We start from the raw sequence: 25,464 nt of genomic DNA on the forward strand, positions 1-25,464 counted from the left end.
TGGTGACGTCACGCTCCTGCGCAGAGAGTGCCCGGCAACAGGCGCGCGATCAAAGACGCTCACCGCCGGCCCAGCGCAGCCGTACTACTCCGGATCATAGCGACCCGGAAGTAGTGCAGGCCCATAGAGATTCGCTGGCGAACGTTTCGCTCGCATCTCTACTGCCAACAGTAAAAATGTCACCATGTAATAAATGTCAAACTGTAAATCAGGGATTTCAAAGATTTTACAATGGGCAAAAACTGACTAAATCATTTATACATAATTATTGTAAAAATGAAGCACTTTTTTATTACATTATTTTCACTGGAGTTCCTCTTTAAAGTGGACCTGAACTCTTGCACAGAACTTAAGGAAAACCGAAATCAATCCTGAATGTATTTAGAGTTTAGTTTAATTTCTCATCTGTAACTAATCACAAGTGTACTTTTTTAAGCTGTGTCAGCACGCAATCCTGACAGTCCTCGGCAGAGCAGCTATTTTGTAAACACATGTTAACCCTATGTTTGCATGAAATAGACACACTGAAGATTTATTGCAGAATTACTATCAGCTGTAAGGCCCCATTCACACTAGAGTGCTTTTCAGGCGATTTCAGCATCGCTGGAAATCGCTAGCGTTTTGAAAAGCGCTTGCGCAGTGTTAGTCTATGTGGCTGTTCTCATTTAAGCGTTTTGCGAATTTGCAGCGATTAGCTGAAATGCAAACTCGTAGCCTGCAGCATTTTCTGAGCGATTCTGCAGGCTTATATTGAACTAGAAATCTCTAATTGCTGGAAAAAAAACGCTTTCTATACAGTGAAAAATCACTAGGAAAAAACGCCAGAAAACCGCTCAGCGTTTGCGTTTAGTGATTTTTGTGTGAATGAGCCCTTAAGATTGTTCTGTTATCTTTTAGAGCAGAGGGGAAGTTCTGAGTTCAGGTTCACTTTAAAGCATTGTAACTGGCCTCAATATTGTGGGCGTAGTATTTAATTACTACAATCTATCTGAAACCTGAACACCACCCATCACGTTAGCGTAATTTCCCTTCCTGCTGTGTCAGCTCAACTAGACTGCCTCCAAATCTTTTAATGTCATTGACCTCCCCCAAGCACATTGTTCTCCTTCCCACCACTCCTGCCAAGAGCTGCTCCGACATGCGTCACACTGTAGTCCCAACAGAAACAGTATGTGTTGCCCTGCTATTGCAGAGTAACGCATCTTTACATAATGTCTCCTCAAACTGCCACTGGATTGAGTACAGAACCCTGCGGGAGGCAATTATGAGCATTTTTTCAGGGGTTCCGTGGACTGCTAAAATAAACAAAAACCAACACTTACCTGGGGCTTCTATCGGCCCCCTGCAATTGTCCTGTCCCACGCCGTCCTCCTACGAGCCTATGTTCCCCGCCGTTGGTCCTGAGCATCATCGGGAGTTTACTGCGCAGGTGCAGTGTGACATTTTCTTGTACTGCATCTGCGCAGTAAGCTCCCGGTGACGCGCGCGGGAGCGAACATCCGCGCGGCCAGTCTTATTAGGTGCTTGATTAGACTGGGACTGGTGGCGGGGAACGGAGGATCGAAGGAGGATGGCGTGGGACATGACAGCTGCAGGGGGCCACTAGAAGCCCTTTAAGCACCTTAAAAGACTGACGAGCAATTTTTTTCAGGAAGAAGTACATTTTATACTTATGAATTGTAAATTTTACAACTTTTTAGGTTAGTGGTCCCGAAATCTTGGAAAACCTTTCAATGAGAATTTAGATTATGTATCAGGTCGTCCTCCCTAATAGAATGCCAAGTGTACCGGGAGTGGCTGGATAGTTTACAGATTAATGGCTTTGCCTCTAAAACAGGAGACCAGGGTTCAAACCTCGGCTCTTCCTTTTCATTGGCGGGCGATTGGCCATCTGGTCCTTGTTATAATCGGATTGGATGATAATCGGTGCAGAAATTAATTGCATGTCCCTGCAAGATGTAGGGCTGACATGCTCGATTGGGTGCGCAGCGATAATGGCGTGCAATATTGGGACAAGTAAACTCAGTGGAATCCCCAGCACTGCCACCCAGTATAAAATGTGCCCCATACAGCACATGTGCAGCTTAGTTAGTGTTTTGACTACTTACTGGAAATGTTAACCGTTAAAGAGACTCTGTAACAAATTTTTCAGCCTTAGTTCTTCTATCCTATAAGTTCCTATGCCTGTTCTAATCTGCTCTGGCTTACTGCAGTCTTTCCTAACTGCACTGTCTCTGTAATAAATCAATGTATCTTTCCTCTGTCCTGTTTGTCGGGCTAAAGCTTGATTGTGTGGAATGTGCAGGGCTGCTTGTGATTGGTAGAAGCGATACACACCCTCTGCAGGCCCCCTGCATACTTTGAATGACTCACACACTATGCTTAGCTGAGCCTATTAGAAGCTGGTTAGTTTGTTTGTAAACACTGCCTAAAACTGTTAATTACAAGCCAGGATTGCAGCAGAGAGTGGCAGAAACAGCACAGAGGGGCACAGGAGAAAATAATGAATAGAATGGTATGCTTTTTATTGTAAGAATATTAGAGTACAGATTCTCTTTAAATAGTACTGACATGCTTGTTTTTTTATTTTTAGTTTTGTCTGCATCTGGACATTACTGATTATTCAAAATGTCTGGCAGGTATGTATATGAAGGGATGTCTATTTTAGGGTTTGGGGATGGGTTGGTTTCTTATGACAACTTTTCCATTGATATTCTGTGTTTTTATGTTATTTTAGACTATGGTGCAAAGCAACCTTTGCAGGCTACAAGCGAGGCCTTAGAAACCAGCGGGAACACACAACCCTGCTGAAAATTGAAGGTGTCTATGCTCGAGATGAGACTGACTTCTACTTGGGCAAGAGATGTGCTTATGTATATAAAGCAAAAAAGTGAGTAGTTGCAGTTTTTGTCCATATTGAGATATTTTTGGCACTGATGCTGTTACTCTTGCACATTAAAAGAGTAGTCTGACATAGGTCTTTTCCTTTATATGCCCAGTGGTAGATAAGCAAAAAGAAGATATCAGCAGCACCGCTACAGTGAAAAAGATAGCTCTTTTATTTGTGCAGTAAAATCATGTAGCAAAAATAGAGCTGAAGGCAACTACAGCCCGCTGTTTCGAAGCGACATGCTTCTTCTTCAAGTTGCAAGCTCATTATGAGCTTGCAACTTGAAGAAGAAGCATGTCGCTTCGAAACAGCGGGCTGTAGTTGCCTTCAGCTCTATTTTTGCTACATGATTTTACTGCACAAATAAAAGAGCTATCTTTTTCACTGTAGCAGTGCTGCTGATATCTTCTTTTTGCTACTTTTGAACTTGCTGAGCAACAAGTTCTGATCAGCTAAAGCACGCTTGTCTCCATTCAGAGTGCCGGGTCAAACTACTTGCTTGCAGTGGTAGATAAGAAAACGTGTCTGCACTAGACAGTGCTGTTGCCAATGAAATCGGACACGGCGTCCTATTAAGATCAGTGTTGGACTGTGTCCGACTCTGCTGCAGGCCCCACCCCCTTTGCACTGCTCCAAGTAAAAAAAAAAGTAAGTTATGTGGGTGCATCTAGGGCGATCGTAGGGGCACTGCTGCTGACTCTGGTCCAGCACGCAGTCCCTCCGTGTGGACCAAATTGTTGGACAAAGTCTGACACTTTAATCCCCTCCATCAGCACAGAGCTCTGTGAGTCAGCACTGGCCCCGCCACTGACGCTGGGTCACCTCAGCACTCTACAGCCTTCAGATCCCTGATGCTGATCTTTTTCCCTAGTCACCCATGTCCTTCCAGCACACAGGAAAAAAGTGTGGGGGGATGTGATGTGGGTGATCAGGGAAAGAGGATTGGAAAGGGTTAAAGGGAACCTGAAGCGAGGAAAATAATTTAATATAAACACATGAAGTAGCTGCAAATGAATACTAAATACTAACCTCACCGTCAGTTCCTCTCAGAAGCTCACCATTTTCTTCTTACAGTGATCCCTTCCAATTCTGACAATATTTTGTCAGAACTGAAATATACCAGTTGCTGTCAGTTATATATCAGCAGCTGTCAGTTATAACTGAATGTGCAAGGTAATGTCCATGTTTCCCTATGGCTCAAGTGGGTGATATGACAGTTTAACAGTGTGCTGACCAGGAAGCTGTTAGGGAGTAATAGCCATTTTTAAAATGGACGACGGAAAAAAACATTGATCACAGTGGATAAGTGGGACGCAGGAGAGGAGAACGAGATTGAGTAGTAGACTACACAGGAGGTAGGTATGACCTGTGTAGGGTTATTTTGACTTTTTATTTTCAGTTCTTTAAAGAGATTCTGAAGCGAACAAAAATTGCTATTTTTACCTGCTAGTTCGCATCAGTAGACTCATTAGATGTAAACCGTCGCAAAACAAGGGCTTTAGACCCCCCCCCCCCCCTCAAATCCCAGGCAAACATCCACGACCAAGGTGAGAGGCAGTGCATTCTGCTGTAGTTCTGCCTCTCCGGGGATTGGGGGGGGGGGTCTAAAGCCCTCGATTTGTGGCGAGGATGCAGCGGTTTACAGCTAATGAGTACTGAAGTGAACTAGCAGGTAAAAATAGAGATTTTTGTTGGCTTCAGTCTCTCTTTAAGGCATAAGCCATTCTGCTCCCCGATGTTTGCAATTCTAGCAGGTGTCACACTTGTTGAAACTGCAGGTGTTTTGCCACAATATGAAATCGCATTCTATAGAAAATCCTCCATGCTGCCCATTGTTCCTGCGCCATACCTAATTAAACTTCCATTATCTGCTAGCGCTTCACTAGTCCTTAGGGCCCTTTCACACTAGAGGGCTTTTTTGGCGTTTTAACGCCATGGCCAAAGTTGGCGTTTTCCAAGGTAAAATGAAAGTCCATAGACTTTCACTTTACCTTTCACATCTAACGCCGCGTTTTGGAGCGTTGCGTTTCAACGCTCCCAGGCGCTGTTTCTGGGACTACCGCGGCGTTTCTCATTACAATTGATAGTAATGTATTGGCGTTAAAACGCCTTAAAAGCGCCAGCAGCCAAAACGCAGCATTTTAGCCTTTTACCGCTGCCTGTAGTGTGAAAGAGCCCTTAGGAAGCTTCCAGAAGTACTCATGTCTCTGGGTTCTTCAGAACCCAAGTGCATCAGTACTTCACATGCGCAAGTCCTGGCTCATGCAAGTACAGTATGGATGTGCTTTTCCACTAAAGCACTCGGAGACAAGTATGTCCAAAGCCTTCTGAGGTGTCCTGAAGCATTGTTCCACCTAGCAAATCAATAAAGTTTGACCAGGTACGGGCCTGGTAATAACGATGGCGAAAATTAATCTAATTGGCTCAGGGAACATATATACCCTTTCATTAACTAGTGCTGCAGCAGGTAGTGCAGGGGCGTCCACAGGAGCACACCTGATCGTGCACATCTGTGCTTCAGCTTAAAGAGAACCCGAGGTGGGGATCTTAGAATAAAATCTATACACAGAGGCTGGGTCTAGCTATAGTGCCCAGCCTCTGTTGCTAGTTGAATCCCCCCCCAAGTCCCCCCTGCGCTCCGCTCTCCCCCATAAATTATAGCCACGCTGTCAACACGCAGCATGTCGCAGCGGGCTATGTTTATCTCCCTAGTGTCACTCACACTGCTCCCCCGCCTCCTGCAGAGCGCCGGTCCCCGCCCCATCCCTTCCCTCCCCGCTGATTGGAGGGAAGGGATGTGGGCAGGGACTGGAGCTCTGCAGGAGGCGGGGGGGAGCGGCGTAAGTGACATTAGCTAGGTAAACATTGCCCGACGGCGCGGCTGTAATTTATGGGCTAGAACGGAGCGCAGGGGGGACTTAGGGGGGATTCAACTAGCAACAGAGACTGGGCATTATAGCCAGACCCAGCCTCTGTGTATAGATTTTATTCTAAGATCCCCACCTCGGGTTTTCTTTAAAGACTTAGATGTACTTCTTCGTGGCTTGCCTGTTTTTACAGAGGATATAAACAGCGCCACATAATATATTGGCGCTTTATAAATTATTAATAAAAATATACCGTAGCTGAGACCTAAAGTGGTTACATTACAAAATAGTCTATTGATGCACTATACAAAGTAATTTATTAAAAATGGACATGCACTTTAACTCCTGCAGCCAAAGCTAAGGCTGTTTGATCTGTGTCAAGAGACATGAGATTGCATATATGGTGCCCATACACTGGCAGATGGCCAGCAGATTTGACCATCAGATCTGTCCATTGATCCCACTGTACTGTACACAGATTTTAATAGATTTCAGCTTGACATTTCACATAGTGTGGAGACCGGCTGAGGGTCCGTGCGTCATCCAGGAATCTAATGCTGCTCTGGCCACTCAAGTGACTACTCCCTTTCCAGCGAGATCAGCTGGTCATTGATTGAAATGTTCTTACTTACATTTATACGTATTGCTGTTTAAAGCACACCTGAATTGAAAGACGTATGGAGGCTGCCATATTTATTACCTTTTAAACAATGCACATTGCCTGGCTGCCTTGCTGAGCATCTCCCTTTAATACTTTTAGCCATTGACTCTGAACAAGCATGCAGTTCCCAACTAGACTTGCAACACTCTGCTCTGCGGCCTCCCCACCAACCGTTTAGCCCGCTACAGTCCATCATGAACTCTGCCACACTACTCATCCACCTCTCCTCCTGCTTCTCCAGCCCAATCCCCTCCGTCAGTCCCTTCACTGGCTGCCAGTCACACCTCACCTACTTCTCCTTCTGCTTCTCCAGCCCAGTCCCCTCTGTTAGTCCCTTCACTGGCTGCCAGTCACACCTCACCTACCTCTCCTCCCGCTTCTCCAGCCCAGTCCCCTCTGTCAGTCCCTTCACTGGCTGCCAGTCACACCTCACCTACCTCTCCTCCCGCTTCTCCAGCCCAATCCCCTCTGTCAGTCCCTTCACTCGCTGCCAGTTACACAAAAGATACAATTTAAATTCCTTACTCTTGCCTACAAAGATCTACACAACCTAGCGTCTTCCTATCTAAGTAAACTTATTTACAGATACTATCCTACACTCAGTCTCCGCTCTACTAACCATATTCCCCTGTCTTCTTTGGTCACCTCTTCTCACTCCAGCTTACTAGACTTCTCTCGATTCCCCCTCTCCTCCTCTGGAACACCCTCCCTCAACACACCTGCCACTCATCCACACTTAATCTTTTTAGGCACAATCTGAAAACTCACCTCTTGATGCTCTCCTACCTAGGACACTTTGGCCACTGACCACAATTTCTACCATCTCATATGCAGCTTCCTTTGTCTACTGTCCTATCCCTTAAACCTTTAAAGTGTACCAGAGATGAAATAAAAAGTTTTATACATACCTTCCTCCAGCCCCATGTTCACGGCTCGCTCCCATGTTGCTGTCCTCCGCTGCCTGCAGCTCCGGTATCGGGTCCCGTTAGTTTTGCCAGTTGTGGCCAGTCTGCGTAAGAGGAAGTGCGCTCTCTACGTTTCTCTCCAGAAGCCACCACTTTTCATCGATTGGGCATACTGGAACACTTAATTCCCTCTCGATTCTATAAAAGTATCGATTTAAATGGTCGATCGTACAGCCAAACCGCTAGATGTAAGGCCACCTTTAGACTGTAAAGCCTTATGGCCAGGACTTTCTTCCCCTTTTCTCACAATGCTGTGTAATGTGTATGCATATCTCCCACCCCTGTATTAAAAAAAAAATAAAATAAATTAATTGTAATTGATTTGTTCACTGTGTCAGCTATAATCCACCATTGGGGTCGATTCTTAAAACATTTTTCGGTGGTTTTTCTTCTTAAAACATTACCGCATTCGATAGTGCAGAAAACAGCTGACTTTACCAAGCACTTAGGAAAATATCAATTCATAAAAGCTGTTACCGCATGAAAAGGTGAAATTACCGAGCAGTGGGGTAAATTACTGACTTGTGCGGTAAATACCTTAACATGTCAGTAAATGTCAATTCATAAAGCCACGAAGCAATACCGTCTGCTTTGAAGTGGTGAAAAGAATGAGAAGTCTGTGCTGGGAGCCGTGACTCACAAGCAGAAGCAGACAGCTGTGACTGACAGGAGCAGGGAGAAAATAGAAACAGCCCGCCGCCTTCTGCAAGTCTGAATGTTGGAATCTGATAGGACTCGCAGCCTTCGCCGGCGGGACGAGATTTTCAACCCCCCAGGCAGCAGCAGAGCGAGATCGGAACAAAACTGGTATCCCCTGAATACCTTAAGAATCAGGAATTCTTTATTTCGCCAAGCATGACTGGGTCATGCCCGGAATTGGGTTTGGCACAGTACAGATAGCTCCGAAGAGAGAGCAATAGAACAGAAATTGTATTACACTATATAATACAGAGGACAAGCATTTACATTCACATTATATTACACTAGCATTTGCCTTACATGCAAGAGCAGCAGTTATACAGTACCCGTACAAGGACAAAAAGACAAAGAATGGCCTATCATTAGTTATTGTGTGCAGATGGGAGTGTGTGGAGGGAATTGAGGAGGCTGACGGCCACGGGAAAGAAAGAGTAACTGTGTCTGGAAGTCCTTGTGGCGATGGCCCGAAGCCTCCGTCCCAGTGGGAGCTGACAGAAGTAGCGGTGGCCCGGGTGAGTGGAATCGTTAGCGATCCTCAGCGCCCTCGATTTCAGCCTTCCCTTGTGTAGGAGGTGAGGGGGGAAGAGGTCTCCCAATGACCCTCTCCGCTACCCTGATGACTCTCTGAAGTGTGAGCCTGTAGCTAGCGGTGGCGCCAGTGTACCAGACCAGGATGGAGGAGCAGAGAATCGATTCAATGGTGGCAGAGTAAAAGCTGGTCGAGATCTCTGGGGCCATGCCGAACTTCCTCAGCTGACGAAGGAAGTAGAGTCTCTGCTGGGCTTTCCTTTGGATGGCAGTGATGTTAGGCCTCCAGCTGAGATCACTGGAGATGGTAGTGCCCAGGAGGCGGGCACAAGGCACTCTGGCCACTTCCGTACCGTCAATGTGAATTGGTGGAGGGGGGGGTGCGGACTTCCGGAAGTCGACGATTAGCTCGACAGTTTTTGTAGTATTCAGCACTAGCTTGTTCTCCTTGCACCATTGGAAGATTCTTTCCACCTGCTGGCCGTACTCCTGGATGTTGTCCTTGGTGATGAGACCGACAATGGTGGTGTCGTCGGCGAACTTGATAACATTGACTGAGTCCGCCTTAGATCTGCAGTTGTTTGTATAGAGGGAAAACAGCAGTGGAGACAAGACACAGCCTTGAGGGGCACCTGTATTCGTGATCATGGTTTGTGAGTGGATGCCACCCAGCCTGACAGTTTGGGACCTGTTGGTGAGAAAGTCTGTGATCCAGAGGCGCAGGCTTGGGTGCACACCAAGTGTGGCTAGTTCTTCCTGTAGGATGCGTGGACAAATAGTGTTGAATGCCGAGCTAAAGTCCAGGAGTAGAATTCTGGCATACGTGCCTGGTCTATCAAGGTGGTCATAAATGGACTCCAGGCAGATGTTAATAGCGTCCTCAGTTGACCTGTTCGCCCTATACGCGAACTGATGGGGGCCTAGAAGGGGCAAAGTGGAGATCTTGAGGTTAGATAGGACTACTCGCTCCAGAGTTTTCATTATGATGGACATGAGGGCTACTGGCCTGAAGTTGTTCAGGTCGTTGACCTCTTGAAGCATCTGGGGACTGTGCCTTCACTTAGTGATCTGGTGAAGATGGCGGAAAGGATGGGAGCGAGTTGCCTGGAACAGGTTTTCAGGCAGGCTGGAGACACGCCGTCTGGTCCCGGCTGTGTGTTTAACCTCTTGGGTACTTGTTAGTAGCTAGTGGGGAAAATACCTAAGCATGGCATGTGTAAAGTTTCTTGGAAGTTAATCTAAGCTGTGGCAATTAAATAGAATGTTAAGAAAGACTAATATACAGATTCAGAGCAAGCAGAGGCAGTATAACAAAACCTGTACATCTAAAGGGATGTGGGGATGCCTTGCACTGCCCACACTGCAGGGAACAGCTTGTAACAATGCAGAGACACTCCACACTGCTCTGCTGTTACCGCAAAGGTTTTTTGTCAATGGACTTTGGTAATTTACCGCACTTCTACTGCACCTGTGAATTATGAATTGGGCACAAGTCTAAAATGCCAAATGCGGTATTTTCCCACCCATTTTTTATTTTATTTATATTTTTTGCATGGCCTTTTATGAATTGAACCCATTGTCTTGTATCAACTGTCCTATTGTTGATATTGTATTGTTATACCCTGTATACTGTTGTACAGCGCCACAGAAGATGCTAGAGCTATATAAGTTAATAATAATAACAATGCGCTCTGGCGTCTCGCAAGATTAGCCACATGCTTGTTTCAGGTGTGTAATTCAGACACTACTGCAGCCAAAGTGATAAGCGGGATAGCCAGACAACTGGTATTGTTTAAAAGGAAATAAATATGCAGTCTCCATAGCCCTCTGTTCAGTTTCCCTTTAAATAACCCTTTCTGCAGCCAGTTATCTTTTGTGACAATGTTTTTGTATTTATGTAAATTCCACTTGTATCTGTTTTCGGAATTGTTGAAATGTACTTTCTGCTATTGCTTTTTAGTAACACAGTGACACCAGGTGGCAAGCCAAATAAAACTCGTGTAATCTGGGGGAAGGTGACCAGACCTCATGGCAACAGTGGCATGGTCCGCGCCAAGTTCCGTTCCAACCTACCTGCTAAAGCAATTGGACACAGAATCCGCGTGGTAAGTTCACTATAAGTGTGTGTGTTAGTCAGACTGAAATGTGTGCAGCAAAAACACAGCAGGCCAAATTAAAAGTAATATACGGTACAGCCAGAAATTACACTTTCATTTTTATGCTTCTATCCTCTTGTAACATAAATGTTTTATAGCTACCTGCTGGCAGGGCTATGGAGTCGGTTGAGGATTGAGGAGTTGGAGTCGGTTGATTTATGTACTCATTCCATAGCCATGCAAGGGCTGTGGAGTCGAAGTTGAGGAGTCGGAACAATTTTGGGTACCTGGAGTCAGTGGTTTCATAAACTGAGTCGGATGATTTTTGTACCGACTCCACAGCCCTGCTTGCCGGCTCCTGAAAACCTGAAGCTGCATTGCTGCTGGTTTCCAATATGGAGATTTGCTACATCAAATAGTGTATTCCTACCTTTAGCTTGAGTCAACATCATATTTTGCTGTTAATTATTGAGCTTAAAGAGAGTCTGCAGTGATTATGGGGAAAAAAAAAAAAACTTTCCTAAGGTGTGAAGGCTCTGGGTCCTATAGAGCCTTCCCATTCCTCCTACGGTCCCCGTGTTCCATCGCTGGAACCCCGTTACCAGTTTCCAGCCGATGGGTCGGAGAATGCTCACTTCCGCCGCTGCTGGAGGCTTCGGCAATCTTTGCGCCACTCTGAACTGTGCATGCGCGAGCGTTCATTTTCTCACATCCGCAGTACGGAGCGGCCGTCTTCAGGAGCACTCCAGCTCCCAAAAATTGCTGAAGCTTCCAGCAGCAGCGGAAGTGAGCAGTCTCCGACCCATCAGTCGGAAACTGCTAACTGGGATCCAGTGCTGGAATGCGAGAACTGTAGGAGGAGCGGGAAGGCTCTAGAAGACCCAGAGCCTTCCTTCTCCTTTGGTGAGTATATGTTTTTTTTTGTTTTGTTTGGTTTGGTTTAGTTTCTTTTTATTATCACTTCAGACTCTTTTTAAAGGACACCTGAAGTGAGAGGTATAAAGAGGCTGATATTGAATTCCATTTAAACAATACCATTTGCCTGGTGTCCTGCTGACCTTTCATGCACCAGTAGCGTCTGAATTCCACATCTGAAACGAGCATGCAGCTAATCCAGTCACACTTCAGTCAGAACGCCTGATCTGCTGCATGTTTGTTCAGGGTCTATGGCTAAAAGTATTAGAGACAGAGGATCCGTAGCATTGCCAGGGAACTGGTATCCCTTAAAGAAATAAATATGGCAGCTTCCATATCCCCCTCCATGCAGTTGTCCTTTAAAGCAAACCTGTGAAGTTTGCTGAAAGAAAAATGAGATGCTTAGCTCAGGAGGATCCTCCAAAAGCTTCCCCCCGTCTTCCTCCACCAAGCTGTTGGAGAACATGAATTGCAGAAGTGCTGCCACAGTGCGCCTGCCCAATAACACGGACACGTCACGCTTCAGTGGAAGTCGCTGGGCCTGATCGGGTCCATGCTATTGCACAGGCACATCTGCAGCAGCAGAAACCAGGCTAGGCTTTTTCTGCCAACTCCCAGTCTGTTACTGTGTATGTGGAAGCCATTGATGAGCCTTTGCTGACTGCTTTGCAGAGGGGACAATGCCAGAACGGCCCTTTGGAAGAGGAAGGGGGAAGCCACTGGAGGGCCCAGAGGCTTTCCTCTGCCAAGGTGAGCCACTTGGCACTTCTCTTCCCTACAGGTTTCCTTTAAAACGAACCTCAAATTAAAAAAAAAAAAAAAAGACTAGACACTAACCACTGTAGAAGAAAGCCTTTGAAAGATACAGAGGCTTCCCTGGTGCCAATGACCCTTTTATTGCTAGCCTGGACCCTCTTTGCAGCCGCGCTCTTTCAATGTACAGGCGCCAGTAGGGTATGCACATCTTCAGTAGCACTAAGCCACTTGTGTATGGTGGTAAAGGCAGCACACAACAAGCGGCTCCCTGCTACCATTCAGGTACCAGCTGTACTTTGTGTCTGCGCAGTGCAGCCATGCTCATACATATGGGGGGGGGGGGGGGGGGGCATAGCCAGCAAAGCAGCCGAGTGCAGCCAGCAGTGCAACCATGCTGGTACACATTGAGGAGCACCATTCTTGTATACATTGGGGAGCAGTTCAGCTGTTCTTGTACACCGGGTTGCGCAGCCAGCATTGCAACCATGCACATACACAAAAGGGGGTGTAACAGTGCTTGAACACAGAGGGGGACATAGCAAGCATTGCAACCATGCTTGTACACATTGAGTGCAGCCAGCAGTACAGCCGTGTTCGTACACACAAGATCGCACAGCCAGCGGTGCTCGTACACACGGGAGCGCAGCCAGCAGTGCACTCATACACAGACGGGTGCGCAGCCAGCAGTGCTTGTACACACAGGGGAGCGCATCCACCAGTGCAGCCATGCTTGTACACACGGGAGCGCAGCCAGCAGTGCAGCCGTGCACTCGTACACACAGGGGAGCGCAGCCAGCAGTGCACTCGTACACAGAGGGGAGCGCAGCCAGCAGTGCAGCAGTGCACTCGTACACAAAAGGGAGCACAGCCAGCAGTGCTTGTACACAGGGGAGTGCAAACACCAGTGCAGCCGTGCTTGTACACACGGGAGGGCAGCCATGCTCTTACACAGAGGGGAGTATGGCCATGAGCAATGTCAGACATTATTGAATATTGTAAGAAGGGCAGGAATGGAGGGGTGTAGGGAGATTAGAAAGTCTCTATCCGGAGGCCTTCCCCTACTGAGGTAATTATTTTTTTTTATTTTTTCAGGTACCCTTTAACAATGTTTGCAGAACAGAAATACTTTGCAGTGTTCTGCTAAGTGGTAGAGAGAATATAGTCATGCTGTAGACAAGCCTTGATTGACTCCTTCCACTGTGTATAATCGAATATAAACCAAACTTCTTTTTTTCTTTTTCTCTTCAGATGCTGTACCCTTCAAGGATCTAAACAATCCAAATAAAAGAACATTCTGGATCTTTTCTCATAGTTATGAAGTTTTGTCGTTCATTGGCTGTTATTGATGGTTATGAGAGAGTCTGTGTGAGTTGTGTGATGTGGCTATAAATCAATATATTTATAGCACGCTGATTGCTGGAATCTCGCCTTTTTCACTTAGCTGGTGGGATATTGAGGAGGCACTAATGCCTTGCTTCAAAGTGTTCAACTGTGCGGCTTCCCTTAGAGCAGTGGTTCCCAACCTTTTCCGGCCCGGGGAACCCTTTCTGACCAAATGTTTCTCCGGGGAACGGCGGGGGGGGGGGGGGGGGGATGTTTGCGCGACCTAGTGGACAGTGCCGTGCGCAGCAGGCTATTGGGGGGGGGGGGGGGGGGGGGGGGGGCTGGGGTGCGGCTGCATAGCTAGCATAGTTGCCCCAGTGTGGGAGGGAGTTTAGTTGCCTCAGTATAGCTAGTATAGTGCCCCCAGTATAGCCAGTATAGTGCCCCCAGTATAGTGCCCCCAGTATAGCCAGTATAGTGCCCCAGTATAGCCAGAATAGTGCCCCAGTATAGCCAGTATAGCCAGAATAGTGCCCCCAGTATAGCCAGAATAGTGCCCCAGTATAGCCAGTATGGGTAGGTGGTGCCCCCCGCCCGTCCCCGCCGCTGTTATTACCTTAACAGCTGCCGCTCTCCCCTCTCCAGTGCATGTGTTTATTCAAGGCAAGCAGCGTATCTCCCGGCTACTCTGTGATGCGACAGGAAGCAGGGCAGCGGCTTCCTGTAGCGGCGATATGTATCGTCGTTACTATGGTAACCGAGCCCCGATTCCTGCGCATCACAGGATGCACTGGAGAGGGGAGAGCGGACGCTGCTAAGGTAATGGCAGCGGCGGCCGCGGGGACGTGCGGGAGGGGGGGGGGGGGGGAAGAGTGAAAAATGCTGCCTTAGAGGACCTGTACTGTAAGGAGTCTTAACTGTTATACAGTAGGTGCATATTTTATTGCGTGTTTTAATCATTAACCTCCCTGGCGGTAATCCTGAGCGTAGCTTGGGCAACCCGCTGGGAGCTTTATGCAGAGTATAGCGCGCAGCGGGCGTTTTTACTCACCTCCAGGGGGATCCAGACATCGGTAGCCGTTCTCCTTCCTGTCCTCCGAGGCTCTGAATCACTCTGAGATCGCCGTCATGGATCTCACCAGAGTTACTGCCTCACCCGGAGGACAGAGGTAAAATTACAGCGCTGGAGCCCAGGGAGGTGAGTGAGAGCAGGGGCTGCTGCCGAGACTCTGGCGACATAATTTTTTCCAGATTTTAGGGTCTTAAAATGTTTAGAAAGGCCTGGAAATAATCATACCGTCAGGGAGGTTAAAGGAGCACTCCTCCTACTTTAGTTCTCTACAAGCTCATCACACAGTCTGGTATTGAGGAGCTGCTAGAGTGCCATTACCACGTTTTGCTGATACTCCTGTCTCTGTATTGGAAGATTTTCTTTCTCCAATCCTGAATAATGCAATAAATTCTGCTATATCACTACAGTGGCTCAAATAGGAGACTTCCAGGACTACTTACTGCTACTCAGGGGACAGCTATGGCTACCTAATATCTAGGGGGGCACATCTTGCTACCTGATGCTGATATGTATTGGCACATGGTTACTTAAAGCAGACATGAACTCAGAACTTCCTCTCTGTTCTAAAAGATACGCAACAGCATAATAACCTTTAAAGAAAAACATGTCGGTTACAGCTGATATAAGTTCTGCAATGAACTGCTTTCATGGATAGTTAAAGGGAAACAAACCTGTCATCCTCCATATACCTTCCACCTCAGGTTCCATTTAACAATAATGCACATTTCCTGGCTGTCCTGTTGATCTTCTGCATCTAATACTTTCAGCCATAGAACCTGAACAAGCATGTATATCAGATGTCTATGATCAATCTGACCAGATTAGCTGCATGCTTGTTTCAGGTGTGTGATTTAGACACTACTGATGACAGAAAGAGCAGCAAGATGCCAGAACTGGTATTTGCCTTATGGTTTCCCACAAGGGGGAATCATCAGACCACTACTCAAGAAGCCATCCCTAAGGTGGCCATACTTCAGGCAACTTGGCCGATCGACCATCCGATTCGATTATTATAATGGAACTAGTAGACCTAAGCCAGTTTAAAATTGGGCTCTAGGTCTCTCTCACTGCCACATGTCAGCGCATGCACGCACCCGTCCTCTGCCCGCACCTCATTGCCCTGTCATCGTCCTGTCCCAACGGCTACAAAGGCGCAGTAGCCAAAACACACGGGACATGGACAGGAGGATGACACAGAGACAGTTAGGGTTTTATTACATAGGATTAGATGGAAATTTGTGCCACCAAGTGCATGCCTGACCGACAATGCAGTCAATTTTGGGATGAAAATTTGTTACATTCTCAATCGTGCATGCTGCAAGATGTTGGCCTGACTTGCTCGATCTGGTGTGCGGCGAGAACGGCGTGTGATTTTGCAACAATCCAACGAACTTGACAAAACCCCTGGCGCTGTCCCCCATAATGAAGAATGTGATGTTGACCATCCCACAAACCCCGATTAAACCCCCCCCCCCCCCCCCCCCCCAAACCGCTTGTTCCTTGTAAAGTATATATTACCTGTTCTCGGCCTCTGCTGCTCCGGGTGCATTCATATACGCACGCCCCACATGGTTTCCTTCTTTACTAGGAAACCATGTGGGGCGCATGTATGAAGAGATAATCCGGAGGCAGCGGGGGTCAAGCTGAGGCTGCAGACAGGTAATATTGGTATATTGTACATGGGGCACCGGGGGGACATTTACATTAGGAGGGCACAGTGTCGATACGGTGCACAAGACCGATTCCGGATCGATTTCAGCATGAAATTGATAGGGAATTGGCCTGTGGTGTATGGGCAGCTGACAGATCTCTCTTATCAGATTCGATCAGAGAGAGATTTGTCTCTTGGTCGAATCTGCCCATACATCGCTAGTTGTATGGCTACCTATAGACCTGTCTCTAACTTCTCCCCTTTCTGGGGAAAGTTAATGAAAAGCCTGTCTATCTCCAACTCAAGCATCCTTGACCTTCCTCAAATAAAATAAAAGGGTACTTGGCTGATCTTCAGGAGTGGCTGAATAATAACTGGCTAAAACGAAATGCTAACAAAACTGAGGTCCTTGTTATCGGCGGTCAGTGCTCGACAGCAAAGCAGCTCCAGTCTCGGCCTCGATAGGGAGCTCAGACCTGAACAACTCAGACTTTGTACGCAGCCTGGGTGTACCGATTTGATAGGGAATCGGAGGGGAACCTAAACTGAGGATATGGATTTTTTCTTTTAAAATAATACCAGTTGCCTGGCTCTCCCGCCCATCCTGTGTCTCTCATACTTTTAGCCACAGCCCCTCAACAAGCATGCAGATCAGGTGCTCTGACTGAAGTCAGTCTGGATTAGCTGCATGCTTGTTTCAGGTGTGTGATTCAGCCACTATTGCAACCAAAGACATCAGCAGGACTGCCATGCAACTGGTATTGTTAAAAGTAAACATCCATATCCCTCTCAGTTAGGGCCCTTTTCCACCAGCGCGTTTGCGCTGGCTGAATCGCAAAACCGCAAACCGCTAGCGATTTTACAATCGCTACGGTTTGCTTTTTAACATAGGAATCGCGGTAGGTCATCTCCACTACCGCGATTCGCTTTTGTCGGGAACGCGAACGCGCGGCGGAGCGATAATTGCCGCGATTTTGCTATGCAGTGCATAGCATAGCAAAATCGCGGCCGCAAACGTCGGGGGAATCGCCGGTTTTGCGATTCAGCAATCGCTAGCGTTCAGCATGAACGCTAGCGATTGCAGGTGGAAAAGGGCCCTTAAGGTTCCCTTTAAGCTTCAGGAATCAAATTTCAGCTTATGAACCCTAGTTCATGCTGCCTTCACATCACAGCTGGTGGTCCCTGCACCGCATGCAATTAGTACAGAATGCTGCTGCAAGGCTGTTAACTAGCCAATCTCGTCATTGCCACATAACGCTAACCCTTCACTCACTCCACTGGCTACTGATTAAACGGAGAATTGTGTTTAAGGATTTAAATGTCAATAAGCCAATCTTAAACATCTGGGCTTAATACCTGAAGAATTTGTTGCAACTGCATTACACCCCCACAATCTTAGATCAAAAGGATCTAATAACTGTCACCCCCAGAATCCATCTCAAAACCTTTGGAGACTGCCTTCTGTCATGTTGCCCCTACACTTTAGAACTCCCTGCCACACCCAATCAGGACATCTCCATCCCTGGAGGTATTTAAGTCTAAACTGAAAAGCCACCTGTTTAGTCTTTAGTGTGGTGGGGGTGTCTCAGCACTTTGCAGGGAAAAAAATATAGGAGACAAATACGGGAGCCCAATAGTGTAGTATATTAGTATGCAATTCAAAAAAGGAATTTCAATAAATTACTACTCACAAAAGGGGGTTGCAAGGGCAACCAACCGTAGGAAGCAGGTGGAGACCATAAACCCAACTCCACTCGGGGTAGTCACAGCTGGGACCTGGATCTGGTTGCTCTCCTTGGAAAAGTAGGGACAGGTGTCCACTGTGGGGCACCCACAGGTGGTCTGTCACCACCCCTCAAACACAGATGGTTTAAGGGTATAACTATGCACAATTAGAGGTAAAGAGGCACCCTGGTTGAAATAAAAGCATCTAAAAACAGCTTAAAATCGAGGAAATAATATGACGTGGCTTACCTCAATAACGAAATCTTTGTATATGACAAAAGATTTTTATTTAGCACAGGCAATGCGTTTCGCGAGTCAAAGCCCGCTTCATCAGGCCAATAAAAGTGCCTACAATAGTAAGAGCTCCTCAGTATAACTGTATCGACAGCGTTATAGGTTAATACAATTAATATTTATGCATTACACATTTATATCCTAATGGTATACATACTATTGTGGTTAAATGAAAAACAAATGATTCGATAGATCTGTCAATCGGAAAAACGATTTTTCATAAAAGTAGATATAACCTAATTTAAGGATCTGGACTGCTGATTTAAAAAGGGAGATGGTATATATGCAAATGCAGTGTTCACCTGCATTTGAAAGTGTGTATATAATGTTTAAAAGGATCAACAGTCCATATGCCCAAAATTTCCATGTGCTGGAGGAGGTTTTTATGACAAAAATTAAAATCTAAAGTTGTAAAAAAAATGTATGTAGATAAAAATAAAAAGTACTAGTAATGCACAAAATACATATACAAAAATCTTTTACTATTGTAGGCACTTTTATTGGCCTGATGAAGCTGGCTTAGACCTGCAAAATGCATTGCCTGTGCTAAATAAAAATCTTTTGTCACATACAAGGATTTTGTTATTGAGGTAAGCCACCTCATCTGTTTTTAGATGCTTTTGTTTCAACCAGGGTGCCTCTTTACCTCTAATTGTGCACCTGTTTAGTCTGACATTTATGAACACCTATATCCTCTGTAACACAGTCAAGCTTGCAACCTTGCAATGATCTGAGACATAACTGAGTACTTTGAGTCCTAGGGGAGGAAAGTGCTTTGCAAATGTTATTGGATATTGTATTGCTTAAAAGGAAATACATATGGCATCCTCCATAATCCTTACACCTGGGTTCTTTTTAACATCCTGTGTTTACAAATTAGCTGCTCTGGTGGCAGAGGAAATTCCTGAGCTGACAGCAAATTACGATGATCGCACAGCTCCTGGCTACTGTTCACAGTAATGGGATGTGGCTTGATGACATCATCAAGCTGCATCCCGATACTGTGAACAGTAGCCGGGAGCTGTATAGCGTAGGTCCAGTATATTGGGTGAACTATCGCTGACTAACCGATACTGGGGCTTATACTCACCATTGGCACGCTGATCCCTCGTCGTGTTTCTCCAAAAGTTTCCCCAGTGTCTTCTTCCATTGGAGAATTTGCTTCTCCCTCGACGATGACTTGTTTCTCAGTGATCAGTGTTGACACCAGGTTCACGCAGCATCAACATGTGGCGGCAAACTTTTTTTAATTCAATACAATAACCTGTTTTGAATTAAATATTGAAAAAAAGTAAGTACACAAAAAATACTTGAAAATATAAAATTAATTGAACCAATTTTTGCACAAAAATCCTGGTACTACATGGAGGTGGAAAAATTGGTCAGTTATTGGCCAATCATAATTGAAAGTGTGTACCAAGCTTCAGGGTCGTCCTGCTGAAAGGTAAACCGTCGCTCCAGTCTGAGTTCATGAGTGCACTCTAGAGCAGGTTTTTATCCAGGATTTCTCTGTACATTGCTGCGGTCATCGTTCCCTATATCCTGACTAGTCTCCCAGTTCCTGCCGCTGAAAAACATCCACACAGCATGATGCTGCCATCACCATGCTTCACTGTAGGGATCATATGTTCCTGGTTTCCTCCAAATATGACTCCTGGCATTTACACCAAAGAGTTAAAACTTTGGCGTCAATTCACCAGAGAGGATTTACTAAGAGAAAAAAGGTAGGTGGTTTATCTCATGAGGTATTTTAACACTCTGGAGTCAATTCACCAGTGTGAGAGGACAGAGAGAAAAGTGTTGGATAGCAGGGGATAATGGAGAGATATGCATGAGGAAAGTGTGAGAAAGCAGAGAGTTAGGTAATCGGTATTAATGATTTACATGGGATACTTTTCCTCTCTGTAAGCTTGAAAGTGAAGCATTGTGGGTAGGAGGCGGAGTTTTACCACTACGTGACCAGAGTATTCCCGCCTTTTACTGCCGGATCATATCATAAATCATATCACGAGTGAGTCTGAACTTCTTCACCACCTCTGCCTCAGTAAAATTATCAAGAACTGTTCTCTCACGAAAAATACGAGGGGCGATTAAACAGACCCTCCTCCTGCGCCTTCGTCTCCTCATAATAGAAGCAAGCTCTAAGGCCTAGTGCACACCAGAGCGGTTCGGCTGCATTTTGCGATCCGCTTGCGGCTGCGGATACGCTTGGGTAATGTATTTCAATAGGGTGGTGCACACCAGAGCGGGAGGCGTTTTGCAGAAACGCATACTTCCGGGCTGCTGCAGATTTTGGATTGCGGAGGTGTTTCTGCCTCAATGTTAAGTATAGGAAAAACGCAAACCGCTCCGAAAAACGGCACTTCAGAGCGGTTTGCCAGGCGGTTTTTGTTACAGTAGCTGTTCAGTAACAGCTTTACTGTAACAATACATGAAATCTACTACACCAAAAACGCTTCACAAAACCACAAAATGCTAGCTGAAACGCTGCAGAAAAATAAGAAAAAGCGTTTCAAAATCTGCTAGCATTTTGCGGATCTGCTAGCGGTTTTTTGGTGTGCACCAGGCCTAACAGAGTAAGCTCAAAAGGCTCCATCTTCCACAGCAGCAGCTGCTGTGTGAAAACCACGATATCTCCAGGGTCATTCATGGGATAAAGAGATGAAAAAATAACGAATGGCCACACCCCCTTTCTTCCCTGATGAATTGTGATTTGGAGAAAAACTAACTACTAACTATCACTTATTTATCTCATACTTATCTCACATTTATCTCTTGCATTTCTCTCTGTCGATATTTTCCCCTATACTTCTGGAGAATTGCTATTTGGAGATATCACAGGAGGTAAATTACCTCCCAAGAGATAAATAGGTTGGTAACCTCTGGTGAATTGACGCCTTTGTCTCATCAAACCAGAGAATTTTGTTTCTCGTGGTCTGAGAGTCCTTCAGCAAACTCCAGGCGGGCTGCCATGTGTCTTTTACTAAGATTTGGCTTCCGTCTGGCCACTTTACCGTACAGACCTGATAGTTGGGATTGCTGTAGAGATGGTTGTCCTTCCAAAAGGTTCTCTTCTCTCCACAGAGGATCTCTGGAGTTTTGACAGAGTGACCATCGGGTTCTTGGTCACCTCCCCGACTAAGGCCCTTCTCCCCCGATCGAAGAGTTTAGATGGCCGGCCAGCTCTAGGAAGAGTCCTGGTGGTTTCGATCTTCTTCCACTTATGGATGATGGAGGCCACTGCTCACTGGGACCTTCAATTCTGCAGACATGTTTCTGTATCTTTCCTCAGATTTCTGTATCTTTTCCCAGTCAATCCTGTCTCAGAGGTCTACTAACAATTCCTTTGACTTCATGCTCGATTTATGCTCTGACATGAATTTGCATCTTGCTTTAAATAGTTTATGTTGTGCAGACACTAGTATAGCTACACCCTGCAGGACTTAAGGTCCCATGGGCGTAGATATGCATCTATGGCTTCTAATGCATGGGGTGCGTGAATATGCGCGGACGTGACCTCCCCCTGCAGCAGAGTAGTGATTGCTGAACGGGAACGTGTTTCCATTCACAGATCAGAGTCTCGTTAGTGAGATGCCACTGGTCATTCACAAAACAAAAGTAAAAGTCACTCTTTTGTTCTACTTCCTGTGTACTGTTGAGTACAGGATAGTGTGGGGACATCTCATGGCTTGTAATTATTGATCAGACACACAAAAAAACCCAAAACAGAAAACATCTTTTTTATTTACCTTTTATTTCCAAATAATATATATTCGCCATAAATTGTACTAAGAACATAACTAAAATGTTGTGATAGCCAAATAATATATATTCACCATAAATTGTACTAAGAACATAACTTAAATGTTGTGATAGCCAAATAATATATATTCACCATAAATTGTACTAAGAACATAACTTAAATAACTTAAATGTTGTGATAGCCGAGACTAACGGGCAAATAAAATGTTTGGGTTTTGTTTATAGTAGCATTGCTTATTTTAAAACTATAGAGGATTAAATTGAAGAAAGTGTATTTTTTTTCTTTTTTGTTTTTGTTTTTTTTTTCCCTATAACATGCATAGAAAATAAAGTATTTACTGAAACCGGGTATCACCTACAAAAAGGCTCATGAAAATTGCTCTTATCCATAAGCAGAAAATAAATTAGGCCAGAAACCTACTAGGAGCGTTTTTTTTTTTTTTTTTTATCGCTAGTGATTTGAAAAAGCTCTTGCTAATGCAATGCTATGGGGGATTTTTTATAAAATCACATCATTTAAGTGGGATCACACCCATAGCATTACATTAGCAAGAGTTTTCAAATCGCAAAGCGCTCAGAAAATCGCTCCTAGTGGGTTTCTGGCCTTAGGCTGGGAACACACTTGGCGTTGCGTGAAAGGTTGAGTTTTGCTGCATATGCATTTGTGCGTTTTGAGTGCATTTGCATTTTGAACATGGCTTTTTCTAGCGTTTTGCTTGCGTTTTAATGCATTTGCGTTTCAATTCACACATATAAATCGCTAATGTGTTTACATGCATTTTGTATGCGTTTTATGCAAATCACTAGGAAGTCAACAGGAAGCGGAAAAATATCAAACTTGTGTTTTTTTATTTTTAAACACATGAAAAAACGCATACAAAATGAAATAAAATACTATACCTCTGTGTCACAACTGACATACATTAGGTGTATTTTGGAAAAATATGCAACATGTTCAGCGTTTTCTAAAACGCACATTGCAGAACACAAACCTATGCGTTTTTCATGTGTCCCATTGACTTACATAATACGCATTAATGCTAGCGTTTTATGCAGTGCTAGTGTTTCTGCCTAGTGTGTTCCTACCCTTAGTGGTGAACTAGTTAAGGTTACACAGAGCCTTTTACACCCATGTCGTGACGCAACAAATACTTTAGACCTTTGGAGGTGATAAAAAGCTTGCAGTGTGTGCAATATGGCCACACTCGTACACAAATAGTGGCGTGGCCACGAGAACATAACCAAGCTCTTGTCAGATGGGTTCAGAGGGACCCTGCCCAGAAACTGTGGCTCGTGGGTGGATCGGAAAGCCTCTGCACTATCCTCTACTGAGGTAAGTATTAGTTATTTTTCAGTACAGGTTCTCTTATACTCAAGGTGCAGTATAATATGGGTGAAGTTTGCCCATATGGACAACCATTATTCTTATATTACAGAGCTACAACATAAAAGTCAAAACAAGTAAATTGAATATAGCTTCTAGGACAAGCCCCTCTGAAAAATTGTTCCAGTGTGAAGCTATGTGGATGTACCGTCTGATGTTTGTTCACCCACATGGCCTTAACGCTATTTTTTGTTATTTTTTTTTTTTTGTAGTGTGGCTATTCCCTTTTCCTGCTTCTGTAAGATGTGGATCCCTTACTTCTAGGATGTCAGTGGGATATACAGGGCTATTACGTATTTTACATGGGTTCCCTCCCTGGGTGGCAGACGTGTGAGCTGAATGATCGTAGTAATAGGGGATAGGTGAATGGGCGTTTGATAGGGGGTGTCACAGGAGCCCTAGTGGCTGACCGCACTTAGCCTTCTAAACGGTGCCAGCGCACGGATCGTGCGAACTCTGGTCGCAGTCAATGCGCAGGAACCGTTAAGAATTAGCCGCAGACAACTCAGAAGGGAGCCTGTGAGACACGGGTAATTACAACGTACACACGATTCCACGGTATCTGCCACCACCACTGGTATGGGCCAGTGGACCCGATTTACTGACTGACTAGTCCTGCGAATAAAACGGTTAAACACACGGTATTCTGTCTAGCCAACAACAAACAAACAGTAGCGTATCTTCAGAGACCCGGGATCAGTTCTGTGTGTGCTGATAAGCAGGGTAGCGGAACAGTGAATGACTTGGAGGAAGTCTTTTATTCACAGCAATATAAATAATTAATATATACAGACAATTATTAAAATCAACAATTATTAAAACAGTAATAGCCAGTATAAAAAATAAAAGAAGGGAGAAAAATACTTAGTTCCTGGAAAGATGTCCTTTTTGTGGGAAAAATCAGAGTTCTGGGTTTCAATCAAAGTTCAGAGTTCAGACCAGGTGGATGCCAGCATATCCTCAAGCTGGCACCGATGAGTTCAAGATGTTTTCAGGGTGGAGGACCCTGAGTTTGGCTCCTCTGCCATTCTTATGCCCCTGATTCAGTAGGAGGGAGTGAGGGCGGGCCCACACAACCCCTTAGAACATGAGATGAGTCCTCCCCTTGTCCTGGGGGCCAGAAATCATGCCTTAACCATATATGGGCTCTATCTCACAGAACCGTACAGGTCAGGGCAGATTTACTAATATTTTCAGGTCTGCCTCGATGTACCCAGCAGCCTGATACCAAACATGAGGGGTGGGACCCTTGTGGTATCAGCAGGGCACTTTCGAACTGCCTAACTGGCAGTCTTTCCCTCAGAATGGTCTGAAATTTCTTCAGAACCAGCGCCAGATAGGGCCAAGCCTGCTCTGTTAGTTTGGAGGGTCTGCCAGCCTGGCAACACAGAAAATATGATACATATAGCAGTTTATGGAATATGAGATACCCCTGGGATTTATACCAGGTCATTCCCAGGCAAAAGGCTCTTTGAAGTTTGGGGCAGCTAGCTAGGTATCAGCTCCCCTGCTGGGAGGGAGCCAGAGGGTCTGGCTTTTCTCCCAACTAGATTGCTTCTGTCATGGTCTATACCTGATGGATGGGCCATCAGCACAGCTTGAAGCCAGGGACTCTCTGGGCCCAGGCTCATTAGCATATCAAAAGAGCCATCCAGCAGTTGGGCTGGTGCTATCTCTCTGCTGAAAAAAGGACTTCAGCTGCCCCTACACACTCAACCCAGATTGTATCGATTTGAAGCGCAATCGATGCAGAGAATCGAGTGCGATCGCTTTTCTTCACGGGCGGTTACAGGACGCGCCTGCGGCCCCGCAACCGTCCGTGACAGGGGGATTTTATGAGATGGTTGGCGTCAGAAGGGGAGGAGTTAAGAGCAAT

The 25,464-nt window shown here is 45.6% G+C and overlaps 1 protein-coding gene across 2 annotated transcripts in view; it reads left to right on the plus strand.

Moving 5' to 3' along the window:
- The window catches only part of LOC137534811 (large ribosomal subunit protein eL33-like), a 243,047-nt gene extending 229,359 nt beyond the window's left edge, over window positions 1-13,688 (plus strand). Inside the window, exons 2-5 of one of the 2 annotated variants that reach the window (XM_068256467.1) lie at window positions 2,592-2,639; window positions 2,738-2,890; window positions 10,571-10,715; window positions 13,626-13,688. In XM_068256467.1, the coding sequence (XP_068112568.1) occupies window positions 2,629-2,639; window positions 2,738-2,890; window positions 10,571-10,715; window positions 13,626-13,649 (333 nt within the window). In that variant the 5' untranslated portion in view covers window positions 2,592-2,628 and the 3' untranslated portion in view covers window positions 13,650-13,688. The remainder of the gene's footprint in view (window positions 1-2,591; window positions 2,640-2,737; window positions 2,891-10,570; window positions 10,716-13,625) is intronic. The other variant, XM_068256466.1, reaches the window with a different exon arrangement.
- The last annotated feature ends 11,776 nt before the right edge of the window (window positions 13,689-25,464 follow it).

Source organism: Hyperolius riggenbachi, chromosome 10 (genome assembly GCF_040937935.1).
Source record: "Hyperolius riggenbachi isolate aHypRig1 chromosome 10, aHypRig1.pri, whole genome shotgun sequence".
NCBI lineage: Eukaryota > Metazoa > Chordata > Amphibia > Anura > Hyperoliidae > Hyperolius > Hyperolius riggenbachi.